This window comes from Pezoporus flaviventris, unplaced genomic scaffold, assembly GCF_033815535.1.
Source record: "Pezoporus flaviventris isolate CSIRO_AGI_PZ_B2104156 unplaced genomic scaffold, CSIRO_AGI_Pfla_v1 ptg000055l, whole genome shotgun sequence".
Taxonomy (NCBI): domain Eukaryota; kingdom Metazoa; phylum Chordata; class Aves; order Psittaciformes; family Psittacidae; genus Pezoporus; species Pezoporus flaviventris.
Window position 1 is genome coordinate 3910355 of NW_026892603.1, and position 15573 is coordinate 3925927.

At 33.9% G+C, this 15573-nt stretch overlaps 1 protein-coding gene across 12 annotated transcripts in view; it reads left to right on the forward strand.

The window, feature by feature from the left end:
* The window catches only part of DGKB (diacylglycerol kinase beta), a 361769-nt gene that overhangs the window by 105608 nt on the left and 240588 nt on the right, over window positions 1–15573 (forward strand). For 9 of the 12 annotated variants that reach the window (XM_061469232.1, XM_061469231.1, XM_061469234.1 and 6 more), the window contains 2 exons: window positions 4137–4235; window positions 11970–12002. In XM_061469232.1, the coding sequence (XP_061325216.1) occupies window positions 4137–4235; window positions 11970–12002 (132 nt within the window). The remainder of the gene's footprint in view (window positions 1–4136; window positions 4236–11969; window positions 12003–15573) is intronic. The other 3 variants (XM_061469237.1, XM_061469240.1, XM_061469241.1) reach the window with 1 other exon arrangement.

A 15573-nucleotide genomic window follows, 5' to 3' on the forward strand; every position in this document is an offset into this window, starting at 1 on the left:
CATCGGAAATGAATAGTGCATGTTTAAGAAGTAGTATATGCAGAATATTTGTAGGAGTCCTTAATTCTTGCAAGCAAATATGCTTAAAGGTGTACTCTGCTTAAAGACAATATACAAATAGAAATAATATATGTCACGCTAAAGAGCAGAATTCCCAGTTTACCTTATGGGAAGATTATAAAATATTTTTCAGTACTGGGGAAGGTCAAGGTCACTGTGACGCTAGGACAAAACCTTAATTTGTGCTGTACTGAAAGGCAGATGAAATTGAGGACATCTGGTAGGATACAGTGATTTCAAGTGTCTGGGAACAATAGCAGAGACATCTTGATATATACTAATCTGTGCACCAACTCTAATATATACAACTTTTGTGCACTCCTTATTCAGCAGGAACCAATAACTGGAACTAATGACATTCAAGGAACACTGCCCTTAAAAGTGAGATCTTCATGCTAGAAGGAGCAATGCCAGTATTTCTGTTCCTGGCCAAGGCAGGATTAAGTTTCAAATCTAAATGGGGAAAGATTCAGGTCTCTTCTAGGGCTTTTGCATTTTTTGCTGATACCATTATTATTGTTACAAAACAGCAGTTGTTTGTTCAGTGTTTTAAATAATAATACGAGACTGAGGCATTAGTGAATGTTTGTTTTTAGTGTACAAGTTCGGATGTTTTATGACATTTTCTTAATACAAGAACACAAAATATGAAACATCATCAAAGAAAATAGATCCAGGATACTTTCAGTGATAAGCTGTTATGATTACTTAAAACCCAATATTTTAGAAGGAAGCAAATATGTAGTCCAGATTGCTGTCAAAATTTGGATAATTTATGTAAGGAATGGAACACCCAATCCAAAATGTTTTGCATACAGATAATTAAATTTAGGCAATGGCTATCTGTGTTTAGACAGATAAATATGCGTGTGCTGCTCTCTATATAGAAGTGTTTACATCTGTATAATATGTGTATATCGCTCAATAATTACATATTATGAAGGCTGTCTCTTAAAGTCAAAGGAAATTGCAAATTCTCAGAAAACATATTTTCCCATTATTTCATATGAATCTGTACTAGATTTGTAAAGGCCTTTTACTTCTTGAAGGTACACATCAAGATTTAGAGGACTTCCATGAAAACTGATACTGAGGAAATATTGAGGAATGCTTTATCATTGAAATCACTGTGAAGAAAAGGGCTTAATTTTTCTGAAAATACCTTGGGTGCTTGTGTGCATACTTAAGCGCTTAAATATCTATTAAAATTCCAATTAAAAAATGGGCCTGTGTTTTTTGACAGCCGAATTTCAAATGTTGTCACTGAGGTTTTGCAGTTGTATTTAGTGTTTTAAAGATTTTTATTTTCTGTAAATGTAATGTTGAATATTAAAAATAACTTTATTAATCTTTTTATTTAAGTTTCATGGCTTTAGGTGTAAATTAGACATAAGCAAGAATTTTCAGTTTTAAAAATACTAGGAATTACTTGCCTTTCAATCTTCCATTCACTTTTCTTGCAATTCTGTGTATTCTGTATATTTTGTTGCAAAAGCTTTATTTGCTAATAATAATACTTTGTTACTGAAGAAAACTGTTTTCAATTTCTAACAGATGCATGATTTTTGAATGGGTATTCTGAAGTTATGTAATTATCATCACATCCTTCATATATTTTCAACTCCTTGTACACCACCACATTTAGGGCTTGTTGCCGAAAAATTTTTGTAATTCGGGAGGGTGCTAGTTATTCCACAACTAATTCTGAGCCTCTTTCATGCATATTGAATAGCTCTCCTTCTTACAACCTAGTAGGGTCACTTCTGATGTCAAACAACTGAATCAAATCTCCAAATTTAGAGGTGTTTTTCACTGAGGCTTGTTATGCTGAGTTCTCAGCCAGGGCCATGATTCCATCTTCTTTCTCTACCAGGGTCTTGTAAAGTTTGTTCATGTGGTTTATTTGTCTGTTTTGGTGTTTGTGTTTTTTTTTAATGTGTTTTTCTTTTGTTTGTGGGTGTTCGGTGGTTTTTTTGGTCGTTGTTGTCCTTTTTTCTTTTTTGTGGGTGCTTTTTCTTTTTTCCCCTTTCCAGCAAATACAATTTTTCCTACTTTTAGGCATTTAGTTGTGGTGGGCATTCTACAGGAGCTAGGTTTGGGGTAAGGGAACTTTGGGGAAATGTGTTTAAAATTTGCTAAAACTTTTTTTTTTTTTTGAGAAGAGATGCATATTATTTGATTTCATTGTGTCAAAGCATTATTTTCCTTAAAGCTACATATCTTCCACTATTTCTGTTGTTTGCTACGCGCCAGTTCTGTTGTCAAAGATCAGCAGAGACTAATAAGAAGATTAAGCTATTTTTTTCGCAGATAAGTTTGCATGCCACCAAGTAGCAAAGCTGCTAATTACCACTGAATGTGTGAAGATACTTTTATTTGATGTACCATGGCCTGGTGTGCATTAATTATGGTACAAGTAGCCTTGCCACTGAGGCAGAGAATTAGCATGACAAATGATTTAGATTACAGGGCTACCAAAATACCCTCACAATAGGGCTTTAATACTCAGAGTAAATCGAAATTCGTTAGACTTTTATTTTCTGTTGCTAAGTAACTGCCTGAAAAGGTGACTTTGCAGTATAAATGAATATGGACAAGGCTACTATTAGGTGCCATTTAGTTCAAAATTCAGAAATGTTATGTCAACATTAACTCTACCAGATAACTTTATGAAGACCATGTTGCTGGTAAAGGTTATACACATCAGTAACTGGTACAATTTAAATAGAGTTCATACTGACATAGTTAAATCATCTAATGGAAAATGAATCAGTCATTGGAAAAATGTGATTCACACATGCAGACATTGAACTACAGATTTTGTAACAGCTGTTGAATCTGTTGAACTAATGCTCTATCTACCTATTATACTAGCTAAATCACTTGTTAAATAAGATTTATACTACAGAATTCTGATTATTTTTCTTTAATGCAAATATGTATATCTTCTAAAAAATTTAAATATTCATCTCTATGGGAAATGCATATTACCTGAAGAACTTAATGCACACTTCCTTAAATCCATACAGAAATAGAATAATAGGATGATTTAGGTTGGAAAAGACCTTTTAAGTTCAGTCAGTACAAAACAATAGACTTTCACCAAATTTCACAATATGAAGTTATATTTTACTGTGGATCTCTTTAATAATATTGTGAAGTATACCTATTATATGTGAATGCTTTGTACTGTGTGGCTGGATATATATGTTGAAATATTCTTTTTAGAGACATTTGAATAGACTTAAAATATCAACAAGAACTCTTGATTGTAAATGCAAAGTATTTCAGTAAACACATTCAGTGTTGGTGTTATGTATATAATATTTTCCTTTCACCTTTGTAACAATACAGACATAAGCAACTGCTCTTTCAGTCAACAGACGTGAGGATATTCTTTCCGTGTTTTTAGAGTAGAATTCTTCTCATTGCTTTCAGGAAAACTGGATAATTGCTATGGATAAAGTACAAAAAAGAGAGTAATTCAGCTTCCTCAGCAGTCAGTGGAAGCCTGAACATTCATTCAATCAAGACCAAATTTTCTCCAATATAGCTTAAAGCTCTTATATATTTGTACATTATTCTCTTACTTTTCATTTGTTTTTTCATAGATATTGCAGCATCACAATTGAATCAGTAGTTACTGTATCACCTTCAGGTAGGATGGGAGAGATATACCAATACTCAAAGCTGTCATAAATTACTGGAGGTTGCCCATTAGTAGTAGAACAGAAGTTCCTGGCTTAGTGCAAGAAGCTGCTTTCTGAAAGAAAGGTTTTGATCACCGATAACACTATGTGGTTACTGTACTCTCATGTGATGTTCTTATTTTGTGTTCTGGACCGCATGCGCAATTTTCCAACTGGAAGGTATTTTGATCCACTGTTCTCTGCTTCAGTATAAATTCACTGGTTTTGTCAGTCCTAAGAGGATTTCTACTGCAGGCTGTTTCATTTTCTTCTAGTACTCTAGTAATAATTAGATTAAATAAACTCACCCCATTTTAGGTTGTCTATTTTCTTAGACTGTAGTAGTAAAATGTCTAAGTTGGATCTTTGTTTTCTGTCTTCCTGTAGCTACATAACAAATGTGCTTCTCATCTAAAACCTGAATGTGACTGTGGACCTTTGAAGGACCATATTTTACCACCCACATCAATCTGCCCGGTAGTACTGGTGAGTTTTCCGTGTGTTTATTTCAGATGTAATCCTCTGACATATAGGTCACGGCCAAAAGGGTGCTGGGTCTGACTGCCAGAATATTTGTGAAATTCACAGAACTGTGTGAACCTTAAGCACAATGGGTAAACATGGCTGATGAGTTTATAGGCCTAAGCATGCTTTATCCTGTGCATATTGCATTTTCCTTCATGTGAGAATGAACTTTCTGTAGGGTATATTATAACTGACGCTGACTCAGGTTTTATCACTTATTCAGACTGTACTTACCAGAAACTGTATAGGCAGAACACTTCTACATTTTACATCTTTTATAGATCCAAGTTCCCAGAATAATGAAGTTATTCTTATGGACAGTTTTTGCTTGGGGTGCATATTGTATATCTGCAATGCTGAGGTCTCTGATCTAAGCCGGAGGTTACCTAGAATGATGACACTGGTTTTGCAGTAAGCTATGCATCAACATTATGGTATATTTTATTCTGCAGTGGTGGACAGTAAATTTATCTGTCCACAAAAAACAATAACTCAGTTCAATGAAAATAGAAATGCTTGGTATGTGTAGGTTGGATAGAGAAGAGCTGACCAGTTTATAATGAAAAAAGAGCTTTTGAATTAACTAAGATATTCGTATATTAAAGTGAATGTTTTATGCTTATGAAAGTCATAGCAGCATCGTATTTAGAACAGATGTGTTGTCTTCTTTAAGTGTATTTCATAATAATGTTTAAGAAATGCTTGAACTTAAGAAAGACTGATTTAGTGCAGGAGGTAAAATAAGGAAATATACCTTCTAATCTTAAGTCTGTTTCTGATAATTAAGAATGATATTCATGTCTATAGTAAGTTACTTTCTTTCTGATTGGGTGGGTGCTAGACTTTTGGTTTACTCTGCTTGAGTAAACTGGGACTATTGCATTGCTGTCAATGAACATAAAGCAATGGAAAGCTGGCTTTGTAAGAGTAGTTTTGTAATTTTTCCCTACTAGTGTTTTTAATATTACCTGGACGAGTTCTAAATAATAATTGTAAAATATTATTTTAAATTTGTTGGATGATTACATTCTGTATTACATTATTTAATTTTCAGGATTTTAATTCATACTTTAAAAGTTAACATGTAGAAATTATGATTTTGTTATTGGACTGTTTTCAGTTTATTGTTATTTATTATTTGCCATTCTCATAAACTGAATAAAGCCCCAGCATGAAATTTCATCTTCAGTTATTTTTCTGTAACCCCATTTTCTTTTCAGAAGAGGAAGAGGGATAGAGGAATTAAGATTTTCATTGCATAATTGGAGTTTAGTTAAGTTTAGTGGATATATAAAACCACTCTAGAGCCAAATCACCCTTGAAGGGGTTTGTTTTATCTGCAAATTTTGAAGGCATAAGCAGAAGTAAATATGTTTTCCTGCATCAGAATCATGTTTCAGTATTGCATACTAATAATGTAACATAAAACATGTATTTCAGCACAACGTATATTGTTAGGAATGGAAAATATATTTTGCTGTGACTTAATGTGAACTTTATAATTTCATAGTATATTCATTCATCTAGAAGTTTCTTCAAAAATGCCTTAAAATCATGAGAATACTTACGTTGCAAATAATACATCGGTGACTTAGCTAAGAGGAATTCTTTCTAGAAACGATTGATTACAGTGTACGTATTATTTGTGTTAGTAATTTTTTAATTGGCTTCTCCCATTTCCTCTTATGGGGATTCCTTTTGAGAAATGTAATACTTTGGTGTATGTGAAACCAGCACTCTTGATAATGACTTCAGACAATTTTTGGTTTTGCTTATACAATAGTAAGTGTCTCTGTTAATAGAAATGATTTGTGCAGATGTATAAATCTGATATACCTGACAGTTCAAGAGTCTTTTCACCTAGGACACACACTTAGCTTCAGCTGAGCAGTAATATTCTTGCAATGGTACATACATGTCTAAGATAAAGAAAAGCAGATATCCGCAATGCTATACCAGGTGTATCCTCAAGTTTTTTGAGGTATCAGAGCTAAACTTATCTTCATGTCACATAGACTAAGTTTTAGGAGTTGTAGAAAAATAACAAGTTGGAAAATTTTGTACCTTTGGTATCCCAGAAGTTTTAGCTCTCACTTCCATTTGTAACTTTGGAAGCCCAAACTTCCAGGAAACTGTCAAGAGTTTATCTTGGACTAAGATGCCCACTTAAGTTTTCCTTCAAGAGTACAGGCTAAATCCTTTCTTTCCTCCTTTGCAGAACTGAGGACATTCATGTTTTTACCTTTCTCATAAAGCATGTCTCATTTTTTGAATTGTGAATTCCAGCCTCAACTCTTTCTGCAGAGATAAAGAGATTTTTTTTCCATAAATTGCATTTCACAGCACCATGGATTACATCAGAGCTACAAAAATGTTCTTTCAGCTGCAATTTGTTGTTTTTTTTTGTCCATATCCTCTCAGTTTTTACATTTTCTAGGTATCCATTCACATCTAAAATCACTGATGCAACTGTGAAGAATAAATAAAATAACTACCCTTGCAGACTGTAATATCACAAAGGATGACAATTTCTCTTTGCCCTAAGCGTAGCCATCTCAGCTCAGGTGAAATTTCTAAAAGCCTCATTTGGAATTTCTTTAGACACAAGAGAGATTCCTCTAAAATACGGTGTCTGGCTTGATCCTCTCCTACTGTCCCCTCTCTTAGAGGCTGGAGAGAGAACCTAGATGCCTGGTCATCTGAAAGCTAGGTGGCTGGTCCCAAGTTAAATAACAGGTCTTTCATCTTCAGAACTGCACAAAATGGAAATTGTCACATGTTATTCCTAAATATAATAAGCTATTTTCTGAGCTGAAAAAGAAACCATGGGGAAATTCATGCAGTTGATACTGTATCATAAAAGAATCATATATATGTCTAGATTCAATGTCATATGAAGATTCCTTCTATCTCACTGCAATACTTTGAAATGTTTTAGTAAAATGTAGTCTGTCAATTTTAAAACTAGTCCTTTTTACTTTTCTGTTTACCATATATAAGGCTTGTTATATGGTGAAGTTTTTTTGTTTAAGTTAAATGAGTTCTGTTATAAACTGTGTGTGCAGATCTCAAGTGGTAGTCTTTTAATAGATGTCAGATACACTTTAATGTTACTCTCTTTTATTTCGGTAACGTTTTAATTAATTCATACTGATTGAATAAATGTACATTGAGACTTGTTTCCTAATGAGGGCACATTTAGAGGAAAGGTTTTGCATCATTCTGATATCCTGTGGGTAATTATATTCTAATTATATGGTGGGGGGAAAAGTCTATAACTCAGTCCTGATATTGTTCGTTGGACCCAATTAATTACATGCATATAATGAAAGTTCATGATAAGGTTGACTGGCAGTGAGTTTAAAAATCTTTAGCTCAATTGAGTCCTAGCCTACCAAGAGCACAGAATTAGATCATAACCAGGTTAAAAACTGGGTATTGGAATGAGACGAGCAAGTAGTAAACAAAAAAATGATTGGTCTCTCCTTGCGATACAGCTTCTCTTCCCCCACCCATTTATAAGGCAGAAAGGGAAAAAAATGCTAGCATGCATTTTGGCTTCTTCATTCTGTGCCTTCCTTTACTTTGCTCTGATTATTGATGAGCACATAGGATGTTCTAATTAATATTTATGTTTGTAGAAAAGTAACTAGATTTTTCTATTTCCCTCCAAAATAGGTATAGCCTTGGGTAATGACAAATCAACAAATAGAAGCCTACCATTTAATAAATATCTGTTTATTTTGTAATGTATAATAATTTTGATCCTTGTATTGCTTATGTGAGTTTTAAATTTTTTTTTTTTTTTTACTTTATTTCTGACATTTGTTTTGGAAACCATAATTTAATTTCTTAATCATGGAATAAAAAGAAAATTATGGAATAAATTTTAAAACATAAGGTACCTGATTACAATGTGAGTATTACTGTATGGCAGTTATCACTGTCTCCATAGTAACCAGTTTATTTCAAAGGGGGAGGGTCTGGTATAGTATTGAAAACAAGTAGTGAAAGAAATAAAATTTAAAATTAGATACATTTAGTTGTGTTCAATTTTCAGCTTCATTATTCAGCATTCTGGGACAAATTGGTCATCATAATAGAAAGTTTAGAACAAATCACTTTTTCTTTTATGAATAAATTTGGCTTTCATCTAGTGAAGATGGTTGTAACTTTTTAGGACTAAATCATTTAAGCATGTATTTTATTTATATGAACATAGAATATATATAGAGAGAATTTGGTATATATGAAATAGAGGATTTTTATATAAAATTGCACACAAAATATACACCTAATATAAAATACCATCATATGTCATAAACAGCTATGTATTTTGGTGGAGGAAACTGGTATATATGATTTGGGGTTTGGGTTGGTTAATAACTAGTTCTATTTAGGTACATAAAACAATATACGTAGCAGATTACAAATGTTTTAGCAAAGAAATTGTCTTGTGCAGCTAAAGAATATATATTATGATCTGTAGCTTCAAACTTTTGTCTAAATAAAGCAACTGTGTTGAGCTGCTGGCAAAAAGTAGTACAGAGTTAAAGCTGAAAATATTGTACAAGAATTTTCTTTGACTATCAGTATTTAGAGAGACTAGGTAAAATAGCTAATGGCTGTGTTATAATTGCAGCATAGTTCAATAGATATTTTTTGCAGCATCTGATAATATGTTTTACTGATATTTTTTTCCTGTGAGGTAGGTAGATGTTATTCATATAGGATATCAGAGATACATATAGAAAGAATGGGAATTAGCAGTTGCTGGTTGAAGAATGAGCTTTCATAATCCCTTCTTCAGTTTTTAATCCTAAAATGATTCCTCTGTTTTCATTATAGTAGAGATCAGTTTTAACTCAGTTGAATCCAAGCTCGACATGGAGCACTGAAAATCAGTGCAGTGTGTAAGTGTCTTTAAGAGCAACTGAATTCTTTGAAGCTGAATACTAGCCTTATTCTGAGTTTCTGAACAAAGCTACTACTACAGAAAATTCCAGTTATTTGAATATATTTGTGGGGCAGAGGGGGAGAAGGATATTTAAATCTGGTTGTTGAATATTAAGTAATGACATAGCAATTGAAACAGATTTAAAAAATAAAACAATACTCTTTTGCTTTTCATTTGCGTATCATATTGCAGATTCAGTTCTGTGAGAATCTAAACCAGATTTGAAATATAATGGTGTGCTTATCTACACTAAAAGCTTTTTCATTTCTTTCAAGTCAGAAGGAAATTAATAATTGCCCTGGAGGAAAATGTATCTTCCTAACTAATTATCTGTTCGGCAAACACAGTTCAATGTTAAAATAATAAGATGCTGATAAACCGAAATGGCAGATGTTCAATCATTTTAAGTTATATCTAGTTGCCTGCCCACAGCTCATCACTAGTGCCTCTACCTAAGCTTATTTCTTACATCCTTTCTCATAAGTTTTTAACATGTTTTTATTTTCAAAGTTCTTTCCCAGCTCCTCTGTTTTTCTTGGGTGGTACGTATTATTGCTGCTATAGCCCAAGTTCATTGGAGGTTGCAAATTAACTTAAAAGTCTTGGGTCCTATTGTTGTTGCATGTTGATGCAAGTATCACATGGATGCAAGATGTAACGCAAGCTATCTTCAAGCAACTAAATGAACTGAAGGCGACACGCTACATGAGGAATGCTTGACTGTAATTTTGATGTGTAATTCTTTACATCTTTATTAAGTCATGTAAAGCAACACAAAGTACATATATATAGTTATCATGTAGCGATTCCTTGTTCAGAACAGTCTTGTAGCCAGGTGTTCTAGAAGGTATTCTTAAATGACATTATTTCCATTCCAGAAATGTATTTTTCCATGTATTTTGGCTACTAGTATTAGGGGTGACAAAATACTTACTTCTGATTGATGTAATGTGTTGGGGATGTGTTGGGGTTTTTCTGGTTGGGGATTTTTTGGGGGTTTGTTTCCCCCCCCCCCTTATATGCAAATGTTTCTATCAAGGCAGCTCTCAGATAAATCAAAAGGCTTTGTAGTATGGGCATGTGCAAGGTCACAGTATTTTTGCTGGCAAACTGGTCACTAATCTTGTCCACAGGATGACTTTCAGCTTCAGCCCATGGATGTAGAGCTGGGTATTGTGCTACAGCTCTATGGGCTTTCAAAACAGCATGGTGTGGTGTCCTAATAATATTGGACCTTCTGATTAGTATGTACACAGTGCTAGAGCTGGAAATGTAGGGGTAAATTTTCAAAATATTTTAGCACATTTAGATGATTATATCTAATGTGATGATATGATATAGCTATTACAGACAGATTGCTTCTCAGGGTTTTGGGTTAGTGGTCATGGGTGTTTTGCAGTTTTCAGGGTGTCTCAATCTTTGATTCTCTTTGGTTATTGTATAACTATCGACAGAAATTTCATGGAATAGAATTTTTGTAAGCATGGTCTTGAATAGCATGTAGGTTTACAAAATGACAGCCTAGAAGTACCTATTCTAATACTTCATTACAATTAAAACCCAAGTTTTGCATCCAGTGGAGATTCCCATGTCATTAATCAAAATAACGATATGGAATCTTGGAGCAACCTTCCTCCAAGTTCCTTAAAAAAACCCAAATCATCAGTTTGGTATTCAAGTCACATACTTGAACTTTCACTGCTTTCATCCTGCAAACATTTGAGGATACCTTTACACGGTGTTTCTTAGGGTTCCATCTGATCTTGTATGACCAAATTCCCCTGTTCAGTATTTTTCAAGTTCAAGTTTCAGTGTTCTAAAATAAAACACATTGTTTAATAGCTGTTTCAGTTTTTCTTTAACCTATAATTTGGTTCTCTGCTTATGCACTCCTACCCCCAAGTTGGGGTTTTGGGTATATGCTTTATCTGAAGGTATATAGTACAAAAGAAGTAATTACCATATAGAAGTAACCTCAATTTTTTCGTAGTCACTTGACAAACCATGTGATTCACCATTCATTAATAGCCTTATAATACTATATAACATATAGATAAATTATTGCTAATGGCTAATGATAAATTGTTTTAAATAATCTCAGATGTATATGAAATAATCCAGAAAACTAGATTTGCACTTATTAATTAAGAGACAGGGTGGGAAAAGGCAGTTTTTGTTACACTGGCACTGGACTCTGTGTCAGCAGTTAAAATGTAAAAAGGTACCTTTAGTAAGCCATTAGTTCCTATTAATCTATTTTTCTAAATACCATTATACAGTATGATATTTCTAAATGTTAGTGTTTTCTGTAAAGACTGTACCTCTATATAAAGAAAGAGTAGACATACTTTTTGAGCATGAATGTTGTACAGCTTATCAACTGCAGTAGAAGAAAGCTTTTTAGATAAGATTTCTCACTTTGGATGAAGATTGAAAGACTTGGCATGTGCAGAGTATTCTTTTCATTTTTTCTTCCAAGTATCTCTTTTTACTATTCAAGAGAATAAATTCCTCAGGTATTCTAATATTTTTCACTGATGCTAAAATGGTCCCACAGGTACTTCCCAGAATATAAGTTATATAATGCGACAGCAAGAACTTCAGAGGCATACAGTTGTGTAAAGAATGTTTGTTAAGTACAACTACTGCAGGGTAACATTCCTTGTGAGCGCTCTCTCCATGCCCTTTGCCAAACCAGCTGTTTGGTGTTGCAGCCTAACATTCTCTTTTTCCAACAGGCGCTACCCACTTTAGGAGGTTTGCTCCCTGAGGTGCGTAACAGGAGGCGTCCGTGTACGCACAAATACTAATGGATCATGATGTTGTGCATTCTTCTTCTTGCTATAAAGTGCATTTTGGGGCTGAGCTGAAAATCGAGACATGATATTCTGTGGTATCATTTGAAAGGCCCTTTCTTATTTATCAATTATTTTTTCTTATTTGGATGAATAAGGGATAGATACAATTGAGTAGTTCTTACCTGACAGTGATGTCTCTGGAGCAATACTATATGGTAGAAACTCCAGATAATGGATATTGACTTCAAAGTGGGAATTCAAGGGGAGAAAAGAAGGCATGAGAGGTGCAAAAATGGTTGGGGAAAAAAAAATGTTGTGGTAATTACTATTTTGGAAGGTATTGTGCTCTGGCACATACCGAAAGAACAGAAAAGCTTGATTCTTTGAGCCATCAAAATGTACAATAGCTTTTAAAATGCTGTATTTAGTATCTGTTTCAACCTCATGCATGTCCACTAAACAAAATGGTTCACAGATACATTAGTCGTTTTGTATGCTTTAATTAACAAGATAGTAAATACAGCAAAAGTGTTGTAGAAACATTTCTAACCTTGAAAAATATTTTTTCATTTTTTTAAAACCATTTGTTCAATGCATGTCAAATTTGTCTTAACATTGCTAGAATTTGTAGGCTATTATCCACAGATGATTTTATTAAAGTGTTATTATCTCATTAAAAAATGACACTGTTTAGTTCATGATGCTCTTGGATAGCTTAGTAATGGTATAGTTCCTCAAAGAAAGTTATTTTAACAGTCATGTACAACTGGCTTAGAAAACCAGCTTTCTATTTCATATATAAAACAAAGTATCTGTGCAAGAATATATGAGAGGTTTTTTAATGAAATGGTAAATATTTTTATTTTACATCATTAGATTTATTCAAGAGAATTAAGATACACATTTTTGTATTATTTGATACAAACTGTAACTCAGATCCTCAGTGGTATAACTCATACCTAAAAATTATAGGATATATAACTCCAGGAAATGCAGAATCTCCTATCAGCTTCTTCAGAAATGGTCAGAGAACAGTATCGGTACATGTGGTGACACATATGTGGTATCATATGCTTATAAGAGTGATTGATACAAAATCAAAAGTCATCATTGAAGGAAGTAAACCTTCGATGATGATGAAGTCAGGTATCCATATCTGATTTTTTGAATAACATTCTAGACATCTCTGTATTATGAGTATACTCTTTCCTTTGTATTTTTTGAGGTGTTTGGCCTAATCTTGTCAGTGCTTAGGAGAAGCTGCTTTTGTCTGTGGTTTAAGCAATTTGCTTATGGAGTAGGTAATACAGATTGGAGAAGGAATGTTGCTAAAGTACCTGTCCTCAGGCTAAGGCTGACTGCCATATGTATCATGCTGAAACAAAAATACAAATATCCAGACATTTGTTTGAAGCAATTTTTACTGCATTTTGCTTGTGAATGATTGATAACAGTAGGTTTGGGAATTGTGGTAAACATCCTTTATGTAAAGACAGTTCTCAGCAGTGTATAAATACATTTAAGTAGTAGCATCATATATACAAGCAGATTTTCAGTGCCACACTTTATATAAACAGGCCTCTTTTGAGCAGTGGGTTTTTTACCACTCTTAATGTGCAGACTCTGTGCTGGATCTGTTCCTTTTGTACCTTTTACTTTAAACTGTCACAGGTATGTTGTCTAGCTTAACATTTTTCTGGACTTTAAAATTTTTCTCTCTATCTCTGACTTTTTTTTTTGTTTTTAGAAATCAGAGTTTTTTACTAGCTGTGTGACTGCATTAGTGACATACGATTTGATGTTTTGAAGATGTTGCAGTATCCAAGAGCTGGATTTGGCCGTGATATAAAATCTTGTTTAATATGATATACTTACTTACTATAAAATATAGTGACTTTTAAGGGTAGTTATTTGCAAAGTTGTTTAAAACCCCAAAGCTGCTTCTTACATAGATAATGAAGTGTGAAGTTTCCTTCCTACTGAAGTTTCTTACCAACTGTCCTTAGCACTAACCAGTATCATTGTGCGTTAATGTTTTGTGCTAGTTCACAAATGCTATTCTGGTTGGTTGCCTCACCCCAGTTCTAGTTTCTAAAAAAATACCAAATAATAAATGCAGTAAGTGTTTGTGTTTTGAAGGTTAGCACTGAGATGAATAGCTCTAATTGCTTTTACTGTTTGCTGTTTAAAGCAATGATGTTGTAGTCTAGGCTCTTGGACCTCCTCTTTAACTGATCAAGTTACTCAAATCATCCAAGAGCCCAGTTAGCTAACCTCTTAGGAATCTCAGTGCATACAGGAAATAGTGTAGACTCCCCTGGTTTCTGTGGCATAGGTTTGTCGGTCCCTTTATAAGAAACGTGATCAGATTGTCACAGCTACCCAAAGCAGCCTGAGATAACTTGGACCACTGTTTGCATCAGGACTCAATTGAAGCTGCGTCAGTCTCCAAATTTAGGGAAACTAAAGATGGTAATAAAACCAGTGATAGTCCACATCTGTGTTAGAAGGCACTATATTAAGCTGGAAGTTGCTGCCTTCCTGCTAGGGAATCTGTGTCAGTGTTTCTTTCTAGTTAAAACTGCGCCAGGAAGAGTAGCATGGATTAATTGCTAGTGCAGTCCCTAAGGCTTTATTAGAGGTAGAACAGAGATGGGTTTGGCCTGGTATGGAACGTAAATGGTAACATTTAATGAAGTGTTTACTGAGTGCAGTTGCAGTGGGTGCAAGTGTCCTTCATGCTTCTTTCTCGTGCAGCAGCTTTGTGCCAGCCCATTCCCCTGACTAGTTTAAAGCCTCCTTGCACTTGTGATGTGAGGAATGTGGTTGGGGTGCAGTTACAACTGGGGACACTATTGGGGATTTTATTTGATAAACATCTGCTGTCTTAATTCATGGTGCATTTTCGGACAACCTTAAAGGGACATGCTGGGTGCAGTCTATAAATAGGGTAAATGAGATACAAAGAGCAAGGTGTTTTTTTTTTTTTTTTAAATTTTTTTTTTTCATTCAGGGTTCTCTGAAATGACCCAACAATGTTTGAAAACATTATTACAGCAACATATTTCTGAGCGTTCCTCTTTCAAATAACTATTTGATTATGCTATATATCAGCATCAGAAGTTGCTAGTGGCTTAGAATCTGATGAAGATTCTGGTTTCTTTCTGGTACAAAATACGTGTTTTATAAAAAGACAGTCAATTGATTGATACATTTAGAAAAGGTGTATTTTGCCAAAGTGGTAAAGTACTCTTGAAGCATCAAACCTTTGCTAGCAGTTAGGATGAAATTTTGGTATATATCTTACGTGCTTATTAAACTATTGAATATATCTTATGATTGATTTCCAAGTTTCAGAATGCCATCTTGGTACTGTCAGATTATCTTTTCACATCATTGCATTAATTTGTGTTGTGACTGCACACTTTTTATCCATCTGTTGCCAGTCATTACGGAATGTCCAGGCACATAGATAGATGTTACGTGAAGTAGCCAGACATTCTGTAATAACTTCACTGAGATCTTATTTTCATTAAAGCAGAAT